The following is a 16,180-nucleotide window of genomic DNA, read 5'->3' on the forward strand; positions in this document are numbered from 1 at the left end:
GTATTTAGACGCCCATTTATGCACGTCATCTCCAGGAAGTGTATGCAACCATCAGTAACATCGAGTACCATCGGAAGCGTATGCAGCACTTGTGGCTGACCATACCCTACCGCAAGCACTGCGAGTGCTTCAGTGTGTAAATCAACTATGTGACGTGTTCTATGACGCTGCGTCTTATTTATGCACGACTCTGAAACGGCGTTTAGATGTTCAGACACGCCTGTGTTCGCACCATCACTCCCCCCGTTTTTAGCGACCAACCCCGGTCACCACCCACAAACGCCTCATCCTGTCACTGAGCTAGCAAGGCGTCTGTGCACAAGGGGTGATCGCTTTGCGATCACATGGACTGGTTCGCGCAGGCGCACTGCGATGCGTACGTATGCGCAGATTGCAAACATCAGCAGGCTGCATGCGAACGCATCCTAGCGAGAGGGTCTGAATCGGGCCCTAAATGCTTTTATCATTGGTGGAATGATTTTAATCCACATTCGCCAAGCTATCTTCTAAATTTGATGGATGACATCAGTAACACTGCATAACTATCAATACTCTCATAGCACACCACAAAATATATATTGAGGCTCATGAACTGAACAGCGCACATCCAGATGTACAACTCCACTCCAGAGAAGGCGTAAAATTCTTATGAAGTGCACTGTGCAAAAGCATAAATGTCCTACTTCCTACCACCTCGTTCAATGAAATAAACATTTTTCTTTCTCTCCTAAGGCAATGCTTGGTCTAGCCTTATTTATGGCTTTACTAAATAATGAGAGGTGACATAGGCACATTTTAGTATGCATGTCACTTTTGTGTGTGAAGCTTTTTATTACATTTATTTGTTCATTACCTGCATCTGATGGTCCAGGGATGAATCAATGAAGATGATAACCACACTAATTGGGGGACTGTTCATAGTAACATGACCAAAGCCAAACTCATTGTCTTCTCCCCCTCCCAGGGCTCCATCATTTCCCCCATTTCCCATCTGACCATACTCAAGTCCACTGTCTGGGTTTCATCCTTGACTCCTCCCAATCCTTCACCCTGCAAATTCATATTTCTCACTCTTGTGGTTTCCAGGTCCCTAACATCTTTGGGTCAGGGCCTTTCTCACTCCTGATGCAACCAACACTTTTATCCACACATTCATCATTTCCCGCCTAGACTACTATAACCTGCTAGCTCTCATTTTCCTTTGTAACCCATCTGCATTGGCCTCCCCCATCGGCAACTAGCTTCACTGGCTCCTCACCCCCCTCAGAATCCAGTTCACACTCCTTACCCTCACACTTTGTACAATGTACTTAGTTCTTTTCACTCTCCTCAACATCCCCACCTCCAAGATGTATACTGCTCCACCACCCACCTCTGGAACTCCTGGCCTCGCGACACGCCCCCATCTTTCAGTATTCCCGGCCGAGCAGAGCGCTGGGAGGCGGAGCTGCTCGCCTGGGTTTGACGACGGACCGGCCCATCTGGCCATCGGCCCTTCTGACATTTGCCAGAAGTGCCACATGGGCAGTCTGGCCCTGCATAAGCTACATAAGATGACAGTACATGTTAAAGGCAAAAAATAATGTGTATAGGCAAAGACCCATTTGTAGTACAGAAGACAAAGAGGGTAATTGGAATATTTTCAGACTGGGCTAATATTATTAATGGTGTCCTATAGGTGCCCTCTCCTTTTCAAACTTTCTATTAATGTTGTAGATGGTCTGCAATGTAAGGTGTCTATATTTGCTTATGCTACTAAGCTACAGTATGTAGGGTTACTTACTGCAAACAGGATAGTAAGTTATGCTACAGGAAGATTTAGATGTTATATTGTGCCAGCTTTCAGGACTCAGGCGCAATTTATAATTACAGACGGACTAGTGTAACACTATAGTTATGAAGATTTAAAATAGAAAAGTGATGAAAATTCAGCGTCATGATTTAGTGAAGGTCATTGGGGTACATAGGTCAAGATGTCAAAGTAGAGTAAAATGTGTATATATATAAATATGTTGGAGGAAAATAAAACATGAAGGCATGAAAGGGTTTGTCAGAATTAGATGGTAATAATTAAATCAATTGCCCACTAAATATAGTATAAACCGGTATCATTAAATTATATTTCCTTGTTACTTTCCTGACAGTCTAGTACGCTAAATTCATGCACCTATTCAGATTCCCCAAATATGTCATATGTTAGGTGTTGTGATTATCTCATGGAGCGGAGGGGCACAGAAAAGCTGGTTGGACAGCCATGTTTTCACCTATAGAAAACAATAGGGCTCTTTGGTTATGAAACTGCACCCAGTATTGCTATGTGTATTACTCATCAGTCAATGTCATACTGGAAGAGATTTATTTATAGGAGGAGTAGTTCTGCACTCAGTGTAACATAGAATATAAACAAAACATATACATTAGCGCCACAGAAACACGTCAGGCATAAGGTAAGGGTTAGGTAGGTACTGTAGGCTTATAGGTTGAAGGTAGCAACAATTTACACATTTATTTAAGCACCGTTCAAAAGAATGAAAATGCCTGTGTTATAGTCCTAGGTAATTGGTTCTCAGCAGTTTCAACGTTGTTAGAGCAGACTTCAGAGCGTAAACTACAGAAGGCATTAGTATAGGATTAATATACTGTTATAAAAGGTAGACATTTGCTGTCCGGTGTCTGGTTGGTTTATCCTTAGGGCAACCATTTCCCTTAGCAGTGTCAGCGGAGCACTTATTGGGATTGCCGCTGACCCGGGCAATGCAAAAATGAGGAGGGTCCACATTTCCAATAAGCACTATTGTAGTTTATATGATATCTGGGGAAATCTTTGAACCCTGTTATTCAGGATATGTACATTGGCTACAAATGACTGCTAACTACTCGGTGAGTGGTGCTAATCAGTCCATTTCATTGGCACAACTCAGACAATATATTTGTGGACTGATTTTCCTATGCTCTTAAATGGTATTTACTTATCTGTATACCCAGGTATTTAGTAATGATAATTCTATTGCATGGTTTTATTTATATTAATGATATAATTTTGGATATATATATATATATATTTTATTCTCATTTTTGTGTCCATATGGTGTTACATGGTTTTATTTATTACTACTAATTATATATTTTTATATTTCATTTTAATTCTCATTTTCTTGTTCATATTGTGTTACGGTACATACTACCAATAAAATGACACTGAATGTTTACACTCAAATTAATTGTTTGCAATCACCTTTTACAATAGATGAGATCAATAAAACGTTACTTTCTATACTCTCTCCACCCTAGTATGTCTATACCAGTGTCTGTTTCATGGAGTACACCAGTTCAGTGTGTCTTTTTATTGGTTAATATGGATATTTTTGCCTTGTGTTATGTCTGGATGATCAAATGATTAATGTGGGTGAATATTTCTGACACTCTTAGGGGCATATTCAATTGGTTGTGTGAATAGCAAAAATCCCGCACCTGCCAGGTTTTTCCTGCAGGTACGGGATTTTTGCTATTCAATTAGGTGCATGTGTTTTTCAATTTAGAGCCCCGGGAGGTTTTTTTTCACGCACCTCCAGAGAAAGTGTGATTTTTTTCCCAAACTCGTTATTTTTGGGGAAAATCAGCAGGACTTGCTCTGGGACCCTGGCGGCACCCCCCTGAAGACTAATTATGCAATTGGAAGTTTCCAATTTGCTTAATTAGTCCTTCTGCATCTTCTTCTGCATCCAGTGTCGGAAGCCAGGTCTTCGGCAGTGGGTGAGTATGGCAGTGTGTGTGTGAGTGTTTGTGTGTGTGTGTGAGTGATGTGTGTGTGTGGCCCCCCAATGTCTGTCCGAAATGGGCGCTGAGAGAACTACATCTCCCAGCAGCCCTTGCCCCTCCCACAAGCCTCTGGAGCCTCCCAGAAGCCCCCGGGACTCCCAGCAGCCCCCTCTCCAGTGTGAAGATAGAGGGGAGGCCACCAGGAGCGGCGGAGACCCCTGGGCAGGTAAGTGAAAAATTATTTTTTATTTATTTTTTTACGCGGCGACCACTTTTTTTAATGGGATACAGCGGGTATCGGGAGTGCGCATACCCGCTGTATTCCAAAATTGGGCAAGAGGTTTTTTACCTCGCTAAACCTTGCGCCCAATTGAATATGCCCCTTATTGTATAACATGATATTTGGATAACTTTTGGATTCTAAATCAAAATATAGCTGTAAAATTCATCTAAATAAACTTAGAGTGTACCTATCCCCTATGCACAAAGGAGGCAGCCCTTGGCTAAAATAATCTTCAAAACAGAAAACAAATATAACTGCCCTCAGTTTTACCATAGTACCAGTTGCGTGGCAATATTAATGCCATACTGTATATTGTATATCAAAGCCGTTAAAAGTTACCTTTAGTAAATTTACCCGAGAGTCTCTATACTTAGCGGGCCAGTCATTTAGGGCTGGAAAAAGCTCAGTAAAGCGCCAGACTGTACAGTCCAGAATGAGCTAAGATCCAAATGTTGTACTGCTAACATTCAGACAGGAGGCCGGGACACTTATTTGTACTTTATCATTTATACTTGGTGATCTTCATTTATCAACTTGTTCTTATTTTAGTTTCGCATTCTGCGCATATTGTTTAATGTAATACATTGAATTCTATACAGACATCCTCACATGGTGCTCTCTCATTAGATTCAGTTCACAGGTGCCAGCATGAACCCAGCAAGATCATTAGGAACCAGTGTTGTATTTGGACAGTGGGAAAATCATTGGGTAAGTGTGCAAAATACTATACTGCAAAAACAAATGCATCACTTGTATATATGCAGCACGTTGCAATGAAACATAACTTGACCAAAGTATCTTTAAATATAATATTAGTGTTCCCACTAAGCTGTTTTAATGGGGCAACACACCCTATCTGATTTTAAAAGGGCAAAATGCACCCTGCCCTTTTAACGGCGCCACGCAAAAACAGCCTACCCTGAGCCTTTCCCACCTGCGTGCCGCAGTGTCCTGCGGGTGGGAAAAGTTGCGGTGACAGATCTCCATCCGGTGAATAGACACTGTGCACAGAAGCTCCTGGCCGGTAGCCCCAGCGCCCTACCCTGGTCGCTTACTAGCGAGAATACTAAATATTTATTTATTAAGTTATTTATATAGCACACACATATTCTGCAGCACTTTATAGAGAATATTTGGTCATTGACATCAGTCCCCGCACCAGGGGACAAACAATTAGACTAGGCACTAAATTCACTCAATATTTACCACCAAATGCAGAATGCAGATAATACAAAAATAATTAATAAATCTCCCTATCATTTCAAAAAGCTGCTATCAATTATAGGGATATGCTCAGCCCTACAGAAAACAGAGAAATATACATACAAGAAAACAGCGCTAATGAAAATATATTTTAATAAGAATTAGTAAAACAATATACAATAAAACAAGGGTATCGGCTGGTGTTACTAATAAATTAAAAAAACACTTATTATTTAATGTGAAACCTTATTGTCCTCTTGGTATATAAACAGATCTCAATATTGCCAATAGTTGCTTAAATTCCATTTTCTGAATATATATTCTGCCCCTTTATAGAAAATGTTATTTGTCTGTCCTATGTTTAGTTAGTATGGTATATCTTTGTTCATTATTTCACAGTGACCATCATACTCATACAGTCAGGTGCATAAATATTGGGATATTGACAGACTTTTCATATTTTGGCCTCTATTCACCACCACAATGGCTTTGAAATGAAACAAACAAGATGTGCTTTAACTGCAGACTTTCAGATTTAACTTGAGGGTAATTACAACCAAATCAGGTGAACGGTGTAGGAATTACAACGGTTTCTATATGTGCCTCCCACTTTTTAAGGGGCCAAAAGTAATGGGACAAACGAAACAATCCTAAATCTAACTTTCACTTTTTAATACTTTGTTGCAAATCTTTTGCAGGCAATTACAGCCTGAAGTCTGGAACGCATAGACATCACCAGACGCTGGGTTTGATCACTGGTGATGCTCTGCCAGGCCTCTACTGCAAATGTCTTCAGTTCCTGCTTGTTCTTGGGGCATTTTCCCTTCAGTTTTATCTTCATCAAGTGAAATGCATGCTCAATCGGATTCAGGTCAGGGGATTGACTTGGCCATTGCATAACATTCCACTTTTTAGCCTTAAAAAACTCTTTGGTTGCTTTTGCAGTATGCTTCGGGTCATTGTCCATCTGCACTGTGAAGCGCCGTCCAATGAGTTCTGAAGCATTTGACTGAATATGAGCATATAATATTGCCCGAAACACTTCAGAATTCATTCTGCTGCTTTTGTCAGCAGTCACATCATCAATAAATACAAGGGAACCAGTTCCATTGGCAGCCATACATGCCCACGTCATGACACTACCACCATGCTTCACTGATGAGGTGGTATGGTTTGGATCATGAGCAGTTCCTTTCCTTCTCCATACTCTTCTCTTCCCATCACTCTGGTACAAATTGATCTTTGTCTCATCTGTCCATAGGATGCTGTTCCAGAACTGTAATGGCTTTTTTAGATGTTGTTTGGCAAACTCTAATCTGGTCTTCCTGTTTTTGAGGCTCACCAATGGTTTACATCTTGTAGTGAACCCTCTATATTCACTCTTGTGAAGTCTTCTCTTGATTGTTGACTTTGACACATATACACCTACCTCCTGGAGAGTGTTCTTGATTTGGCCAACTGTTGTGAAGGGGTTTTTCTTCACCAGGGAAATAATTTTTCTGTCATCCACCACAGTTGTTTTCCGTGGTCTTCCAGGTCTTTTGGTGTTGCTGAGCTCTCCGATGCGTTCTTTCTTTTTAAGAATGTTCCAAACAGTTGATTTGGCCACACCTAATGTTTTTGCTATCTCTCTGATGGGTTTGTTTTGATTTTTCAGCCTAATGATGGCTTGCTTCACTGATAGTGACAGCTCTTTGGATCTCATATTGAGAGTCGACAGCAAATGATTCCAAATGCAAATGTCACACCTAGAATCAACTCCAGACCTTTTACCTGCTTAATTGATAATGAAATAACGAGGGAATAGCCCACACCTGTCCATGAAACAGCTTTTGAGTTGATACTCCCATTACTTTTGGCCCCTTAAAAAGTGGTAGGTACATATAGAAACCGTTGTAATTCCTACACCGTTCACCTGATTTGGATGTAATTCCCCTCAAATTAAATCTGAAAGTCTGCAGGTAAAGCACATCTTGTTTGTTTCATTTCAAAGCCATTGTGGTGGTGAATAGAGGCCAAAATATGAAAATTCTGTCAATGTCCCAAAATTTATGCACCTGACTGTATGTCCAGCATTAGTTATACAGCAATAGGCCGGTGTTAATCCAGTGTCATATAAGCAACATTGTACTTCCACAATGCAGAGCTAGTAAAAGCAATAATGTGTTAGCACAGGCAGAATTTGTTGCCAAAACAAGTTCCCAACAGGATACAAAGTTTTAACTTGTATCGATTTGTGCTGTCAGTTGGTAGTTTCCATGTGACTTTAATTCTTTAGCAAGGTTTGTTATATAAGCAAGCATATAGCCCAGCCAGTTTACAAATATGTGGAGTAACAGTCCTTTATATGCGCTGTAAAAACAGTACTACAGTACTGTGCTTACTTTAGTACAAAGTCCCACATGCGCATAGACTTTAAAAATTAAAAATAAAAGTAAGAGTGGTGACCACCAGCTGGTAACGCTATAGAAAGTCTTAACACGTTTCTCCGCCCTTTTTTAACCTTAGCGGCTTCCTCAGAAGTGTGGATCGGTGTTTATACATCTCTGCTTTAAATATCCGGTTACGGCACAGTACGCATGCGCCGTTCAGAGATCCAAGCCTCTTTCTGGAAAGGAGTTACTGCGCCTGTGTATCAGCATTCATGCGTTCCCTCTCTCCATCCTCAGGGGCATATGTATCAAAGCTTGATGGGAGATAAAATTGTGAGAGATATATCACCAACCAATCAGCTTCTAGCTTACATTATGCAGGCTGCGTTTAAGAAATGATAGTTTGGAGCTGATTGGTTGGTGATATATTTCACAATTTTATCTCACATCAAGCTTTGATACATATGCCCCTAAGTATTCATACACGGGGGAGGTGTTTACATTACGTTTGTCACGGTCTATTATACTTCACACAGGTATAAAATTAAACCAGTATAATTATCCATATAGCAATTGAAAAAAAGGAGATTATTATAACATAGCATAAGTATTTATATTTGAATAGCACCTGTTAGTTATCCTATAACCAGTTCATTAAACATTCTCAATCAAAGTTTTTTTTAAAACATATTTATGCACATACTACCGGTAACAACCTAACTAAATCCTCAAAGACATTAAATTGTTTTTCAGACACATTAGTTAATAAAAAATCCTATTTTTAATGTATATTTTATTTTATTCTATTATTATAGAATCCTATATAGAGACATGAAATTAGAAGAAATGAAAAAAATACATAATTCATGTGTCTTATATTTAATCCTCTTCTTAATTTATTACTATATATTATTTTAATTATTCATTTTATTCCCACAGGATAGATACAATCTCTTTTATAACCTCCATAGTTATAACATATCTCCACAAGTGCGCCGTGCTGCAAGCCACATGTCATGTGACATATCAACCAGATGCAGAACTTCATATGAAAAGCAATGGTGTTCTTCATTTTAATGTATCTTTATTCATTCTTGAGTTTTAACTGAGTTTTCTTTTGCAGGTAGTGACATTAATGGCAATGGAAGCTCGAGAATGAAAAAAGATACGTTAAAACAAAGAACACCATTGTTTTTATTATTAATTTCTGCATCTGAGTGATATGTCACATGACTACCTTCCTAATTAAAAAATTAGAGTTGCATCCAAGATGGCCACTATACGGGTGACATACCCTAAAAAATTTCACTCACTCCCATATCATATGTGTAGAAACCAATCAGCTCCTAACTGTCATTTTTCAAACACAGCCTGTAAAATGTAAGTTAGAAGCTGATTGGTAAATACCCCCTAAGTTACTAATTAGTTATCAAAGCTTGGAGATATACAGTATAAAATTGTGAGAGATAAAGTACTAACCAATCAACTTCTAACTTACATTTTACAGGCTGTGTTTGAAAAATTACAGGAGCTGATTGGTTTGTACTTTATCTTTCACAATTTTATCTCTCTCTAAGCTTTGATAAATAACCCTCCTTAAGGCAACATAATACAATAAATATTTGTAGATGATCCCCGATGTGACAATGTTTGAAACCTACTTTAAGGGCAGAATTCAATTAATAGAAGATGGCCGCCAGACATATATTACTTATGTTGTTCGCCAGGTGCCTTCGCTCCACCATTCCAGACACCACACACCACTATGAATCTAATTCCTCCCCTATGGATATGAGGTACTTCAGTTAATTTCAAGATTTTAAATCAAAGGGAAATAACCAATACTGTAAGTTCTAAAAAATAAACTGAAACGTGTAGAGTAGTTTCTTATCTGCGGGAATTACTAAACAATAGCAGCAAATAATCTGTCTTGTGTATTTTAACCAGCGATTGAATCTCCCAACAGATCTATTGGATTGGTCCAATGATGGGCGGCATCCTGGCCAGTTTTATCTATGAGTACATATTCTGCCCTGATCCTGAGGTGAAGCAAAGGCTTCAGGCTAATTTCAGAAAATCACAAAATGAAGATGAATCTGTTCAACTGAACGTCACACCGGGAGGAGGATACAACAAACTGGAGACAACGGCGTAACACTGTCAGGCTGCTGTGTGAGGCTTTATGGAAAGATAGGTCTGGAACTTGTTGTGTTTCGGCTCTTGCTGAACTCCTGACTGGCTAATAATGGGGGCTGTTGTAGATAAACGAATACCATAACTTACTGTATACAACCTAGCACTGACTGAGGCTTTCCTGTATATGCCAGAATCCCCCCAAAAATCTGTTATTGATGAATTCATTGTATTTATAGTATCTTTACATCGGATAGCTAAATGTCTGCTCAGCTTTCCACCCCCATTTTTCCTCCCTAATTGCCTGGAGTAAGTGCTCCCATCAGGACTGCCATAAAACAATTAGAAGACAACCCTGTTGTTTATTTCAGATTATAGCTGTATGTATTGCAATATATAGCTGATGTAGTTAAAATGACTAATAATGTGGTGTGTATGGGCTGGAAAGTTGTGTGATAATGATAGCATTAAGTGGCCTATTCATTATGATAATGATGATTAATGAATAGACCCCTAGTACTGGGAATGTTTGTACATTTGTTTGGCCGCTGATTGCCTGTGTATGCTGTCATCAATCATATGCACTCAGACCCCAATGATGACTGATCTCATCCACATTTGTCACCTACGTGTCTGTCTAAATTGTCCATAGTCCTGTCACCCGGCTCTCAGTCCAGCACCAACCACTTGTGGTCAATAGAAAACTATCAAATCTCTTTATTCCTATATATTAATATTATATTCATATGTGCAACAGTTGCCAGAAAATGGTGTCTCTGTTATCCAATGTCTACATTAAATTATGAGACATAACTATAGCACTATATACACAACCCATTTGCTGCTCACCAATCACTGAGCGGTCACAGTATCAGGCGGTGATAACCCATTTTTTGGTGTGTTTGCTGAAAAAAGGGGATATTAACACTTCTTCATACATATAAAAAGGCAGTCCATGGAGAAATAGGAGATTTCTCCAGTGGTGCCAGTGGCAAATGCAGGATTTCTAGAGGGGGGTTTCCAAATGCTTGAATTTAAAGCAAGTGTGGCCAGTCCACGAATAGGAAATAATCAGCAATTAACCAGCTATAATATACATCATACGAAGTATAATGTATGTAATAATTCTGACATATATAGGACCAACAATCACATTATTCCATTATATGCGTATGTAGGGCCATCCTGCCTGAGCTGAATGTTTTTATTTCAGATGTGGGCTCCATTCCAAATAATTTCAGCAAGTTCGGGAATCTGGGGGGCAGCAGAAGAACCTAGCACTGCCCTGGACATATATGTACAGATTGGTCTCCTTATGTACTGGCTAGTTCATTATTATACAGTATTACTAATTAACCCTATCAATGGTCTATATCAGTGCACCCCTAACAGTGCATGTTTTCCAGATCTCCTAGTTGGTGCACAGGTGTGTTTATTACTGGCTCAGACGTTTTAAAAGATCAACAGGTGGTGCTAATTATTTCATTTGTGACACTGAGGGGGATCTTAAAAAAATGCAACTTTAGTATTATATGCTATTTCTATTGTGGTCATCATGGTGTGGACTTGGAAGGGGGTTTCCAGGCAACCGGAAACCCCCCCTGCGTTTGCCTATGGGCACCTTTGTTTTCTCTTAATAACGCTGCCAGCTTGTCAGGTAACACGTAATGCCAACTGAGGAAGGCATTATGCCCACTCACCGGGCAGGTGCCGCATCCAAATGCTCATACAGAGGTATGTGCAGGCACAGTCTTCAAATCACAGCATTTTGTGCTTCTTTTAAGTCCTGCGCACAAACTGCCACGTGGAGTAAGAGGGCGAGTGTGCGCTAAAGTCGCATATCCACTGCACAATATAAATGGATGATTGAATGATAATGACATTGTTATCGTTCAATCATTCATTAATTGTGCACTGAATATGCCGGCAACGACCAGCGATGCACGCTCCCGCTGGTCGTTGTTGGCATCTGTCATCGCCTGAACATACTGCCCAACCTGACGATATCATCAGGTTGTGCATGTTCTGGCATGATGGAGGGTGCCTGCACTGAACAACATATCTTTAAGTGTGGACACAAGGGACCTCATTCAGAGTCTCTCGCTAGGGCTCGCTCGCTGGGAGCGATAATCGCACATCTGCGCATGCGTATAATTCGCAGTGCGCACGTCTTTTGTTGCAATCTTATTTTGGTAGCTGGAGACCCACTTTCAGGTCACTGCTTTGAGTGACAGATAGTGCCGTTTGTGCGTGGTAACAGGGGAAGGTGCTTGTGAACGGGGGTGTAGATGTGCGAACGCAGGCGTGTCTGACCGTCAGAACGGCATTTAATGGGTGTGCATAATTAGCAAAGTAGCGTCATTGCACACGTGACTTGGTTGTTTTTTTAGCCTGAACTGCTCGCAGTGCTTGGGGTAGGTTAGGTCAACCCCAAGCACTGCGAGCAGCTCCGATGGCCCTCGATGTTCACAATTAATCAGACCTTCCCGGAGATGACGTGTGCTGCGAGTGACAGGTGGGAGGTTTTATAGTCCAGCGTACGCTAACTGTCATCGCTCACTAAAACATAGAGGGCGTCTTTACAGCACAAAGAGCGATCGCTTGATTTGCATACCCGGCCCCTTTTTGCAAATGAGCGATCGTATCTCGCGAGAGACTCTGAATGAGGTCCCATATCCAATGCACAGTATAATGAACGATAACGATGTTGTTATCGTTCATTCATCGTGTAGTGGATATGCCCCATAATACCTCTTTGGTGACTGTCATTTTGATACATTACAGTACAAACACATCCTGCATCACTGCTGCAAGAGGCAATGCAGGATGTGTCTTTGCAAAGAGATAAATGACTTAATGTATTTATCCCTATAACAGTAACTGAAGGCCAAATGTAATAGGGTGAGAGTTTAGAAAATGTGAGAGTTTAGCAGTAAACCCTCACACTATAACATTGATCGAGTTTTCTCTTAAAAATGGGAAAACATCTGGATGAGAGTTTAAATCATGAGGTTTTTTTAGTCTAAAGACATGAGAGTCTGCATGTTCTCGGACTCTATTACATTGGGCCAGTTTAAAAAGTGTGAGAGATTACTGCTAAACTCTCTCCCTATTACATTTGGCCCTAAATCCACTGAAGTTATGGAAAATGCTTTTGCTTCCCACTTTCCCTACTGGAAATGTCTAAACATGTAATTGTACCTGATTGATAAAGGTTAATTAATTGCTTACACAACTATGCCACTGCACATATAATCAAAGCTGTATATACTATTTATTCTGAGTAATGTTTATTTCAAAAACACTTCAACATTTTTAGATAAATTAGAGCCCAAATATGATGATTTTTTTAGCTTGGTTTCTTTATATATTTTTATTTGAATCTACCTGAGAGAACAGACTTGTAAAATGTGTACATGCCATAATCTATATATCTCTACACGCCCATTTCATAATCCCTAAATTCCCAATGATGACCTCAAATGGAAACTGTGAAGTTGCTACAGGGTTTTTTTTTATTTCTTTGAATTCCAAACTGCCAAGTCCACAAGTCTCCACGCTGCTAAAGTCATTGGGAATCATTATTATTATTATTATTATTATTATTATTATTATTACTGTATATCCTACCTGTGCTTATGTCAATTGTTTGATTTATTAAAAAAATTAAAGGTCACCATACAATAAACCGTTTCTGCCCAGATCTGTGTATTAACATGTCATTCCCCCAACAAATACTTATCTGTTTACATTTACAATAAAATCCAATTTCTGAAATAGTTTCCTTCTTTTAATGACTGCTTTGGGGTATAGTGTAGAAGTGTCGCACCCTTAATAAGCGTGGTATGTTGGGGTGCAGTGTAATGCAAAGTGTCTTACCACTTCCCCGTCTCTGGATGGCTCAGATTCCAACCGGAAGGTGAGAATTAGATATAGGCAACAGGGTACTCATACACTTTCGTATTTATTCAAAGAAAACGTAGGTGTAGTGAAAGGTAAGTTTTCTAAACAGTTTTACATGGGAGCAAATTTGTACAACACCACTTTAAAGGAGCAATTCACAATTCAATAAACAAATATATGCATACATATGACCACAGTAAATGCACGCTTGTCCTAGGGTAATTTTATTTTACAGGAACGCTTCTTTCTTTGCGCTGAAAGGAAGACTATTATGGCAAACATATAACACAATACCTATTATTCACCATATATGAAGCATCCGTCCACAATATAACAATTGAAACCTTTTCAAATACCCGGGATTTTCTATATACGATAGAGTGGTCTATGACCTATCAAACCCCTAAAAGTCTGGCGCCTATCTCTTACGGTGGTGCACGTTTGAAGGAGTTGAGAACTTAAAGTTATGTCCCATCGGATATCTGCAGTTAACTACGGATGCTACACTGATATTGGTGCTGCCACTTGTATGCTGCAAGCCCGGACCTGAGGATTCCTGGGTTAGTCACCTGAGGATACTATTATACTCCTTTAGTCTGTACTGATCCCTACGTAATCTTCCTGACTTTAGAGCAACGGTGGCTGTAGATAAAGCTGGGTTGCTGAATAATAGTTTATTTTAGTACGGCTGATAAGGGAGGTTATTATACACATGGGCACTTGTACTTAAGTTCTCTTATTTGCTGCCTCCCAACACTTAACAAAGAGCTGAATTTCGCTTTACTGAAGCTGCAGGATGTGTTTCATATAACTGAAGTAGCTATGGCTTCTCACTGTACTGTTTCTATTGCCCAGCACTACTATATGATTCTCTTGCTTTGCCTCTCTATTTCCTTTGAGGGAGAGAGTTTTTAGGGGAAGAGGCTGATCCTATGATAACCAGTGCTGACAGGTAGGATAAATTAACCTACAGTACCTCAGAGTCACTGTAGATATTTAGGCTTAGTATACAATTCTTCCTGCTACCAGGACAAGTTCTGACTAGAATAGTTGTTATTACAATTTATCAATGTGCTTCGCCTGTTAAATGTGGTGCTGAGGTGTAATTACAATGCAGCTCAACAGACCTGCTCCTGCTGTTTTCAGCTACAGCACCCAGGATAGCGACCTCCAGTCCAGCCCCCAGCCGTCAATCATTTTTGGAAGGGGAGGTTTAGAGGCAGCCCCTGATGACACCGCTTCCTTCGGCAGTGCCTCCCAGCTTCCTGGCAGCTTCGATCTCAGGGGCTGATTCAGAGCCGGACGCTCTGAACGAACGCCCGCTCTGAATCAGGGCGTTTTTTGGTGCGTCCTCCTGGACGCTCGCATAGCTGTGGGTTACCACCCACAGCTTATGCGAGTGTCCATGATGATGGTCGCGATGGTCAAGACCATCGCGACCATCGGGCTTGCGACGAGACCCTGCGGTAGGGTCTCGCTGCCGCAAGCCCTGGAGTGATTTTGGCTCTATCAGAGCCAAAATCACTCCCACTGACATCACTAGTGATGTCAGTGGGGCAGGACCCAGATGGTAGGCGTTCCCATGGGAACGCCTCCGTCTGGGCAGCCACGCCCCGGCACGCCCACCAAAGGGGGCGTGCTGTCACTCACCATCGACAGCACTGCCCCTTTGGTGCGAGACCCCGAGCGACGGGGAAGCCTCGCGCATGCGCACGACGGAGCAGCCTCCGTCGTGTGCATGCGCATTTGGGTACCATCGACCCGCTTGCAAGCATCCTGCGCTCGCGTGCGGGTCTGAATGAGACCCTCAGCTCTCTCCTCACAGACGCCCGTCGACAACGCAGCTCCTCTCAGTAAGTCCCGCTCCTACCACAGGGCTGCCGCTCCGGCTCTCTCCTCAGAGACTCTCCCCGCAGTCTCCGCGGGGCTCCCTTTTATAAACAGTGGTCACGTGCAGGGTCGCTTCCCGCTCACCGCACGTGCCGCTCTTGCCTGTGTGCTGTCTGTTACCATGGGGACAGCTCTCCCCATGCGGCAGCGGCAGTGGCATGTCTCCGGCAACGAGCCCATAAGCCCACATAGCTCCAAGAGAGCAGCCAGGTCTATCTTCCCCTCAGTGAGGGGGGTCACCCATGAATCACCAGGCATGTTCTCTCAGTCCAGAGGGGCCCATAGTAGCTACACAAGCCAGCCTCCACTCTGCCCACCACCACAAACAATGTGCAATGATTCAGTGCAGTTACATGAACTAACATTTTTTTACTATTCATACACTTTTAAGGGTATCACAGAAGCATCCTTTTGTTTTGTTGCACAACATGAATTATGTCTATTTGTATACACATTTTGTTATTTGTTCCTATATTCATACATATAATAAGTACATCTAAACATACTGTACATTACATGAAGTTCACTGATATGCAGTACATATGTATTCGAACTGAAATGTGAAATATACATATTGTGGGGGAGATGTACTAAGCCTTGGGGAGAGAGAAAGTACCAACCAATCAGCTTCTAACTG

General features: G+C 41.1%; 1 protein-coding gene across 1 annotated transcript in view; it reads left to right on the forward strand.

Moving 5' to 3' along the window:
- LOC148524960 (aquaporin-4-like) overlaps positions 1-13,527 on the forward strand; it is a 37,736-nt gene extending 24,209 nt beyond the window's left edge. Inside the window, exons 3-4 of the mRNA XM_088471416.1 lie at positions 4,670-4,750; positions 9,584-13,527. Of these exons, the coding sequence (XP_088327542.1) occupies positions 4,670-4,750; positions 9,584-9,772 (270 nt within the window). The 3' untranslated portion in view covers positions 9,773-13,527. The remainder of the gene's footprint in view (positions 1-4,669; positions 4,751-9,583) is intronic.
- Positions 13,528-16,180: the final 2,653 nt, after the last annotated feature.

The sequence above is a fragment of the Taudactylus pleione genome, unplaced genomic scaffold (assembly GCF_031769625.1).
Source record: "Taudactylus pleione unplaced genomic scaffold, aTauple2 ptg000114l, whole genome shotgun sequence".
In the NCBI taxonomy this organism is placed as follows: domain Eukaryota; kingdom Metazoa; phylum Chordata; class Amphibia; order Anura; family Myobatrachidae; genus Taudactylus; species Taudactylus pleione.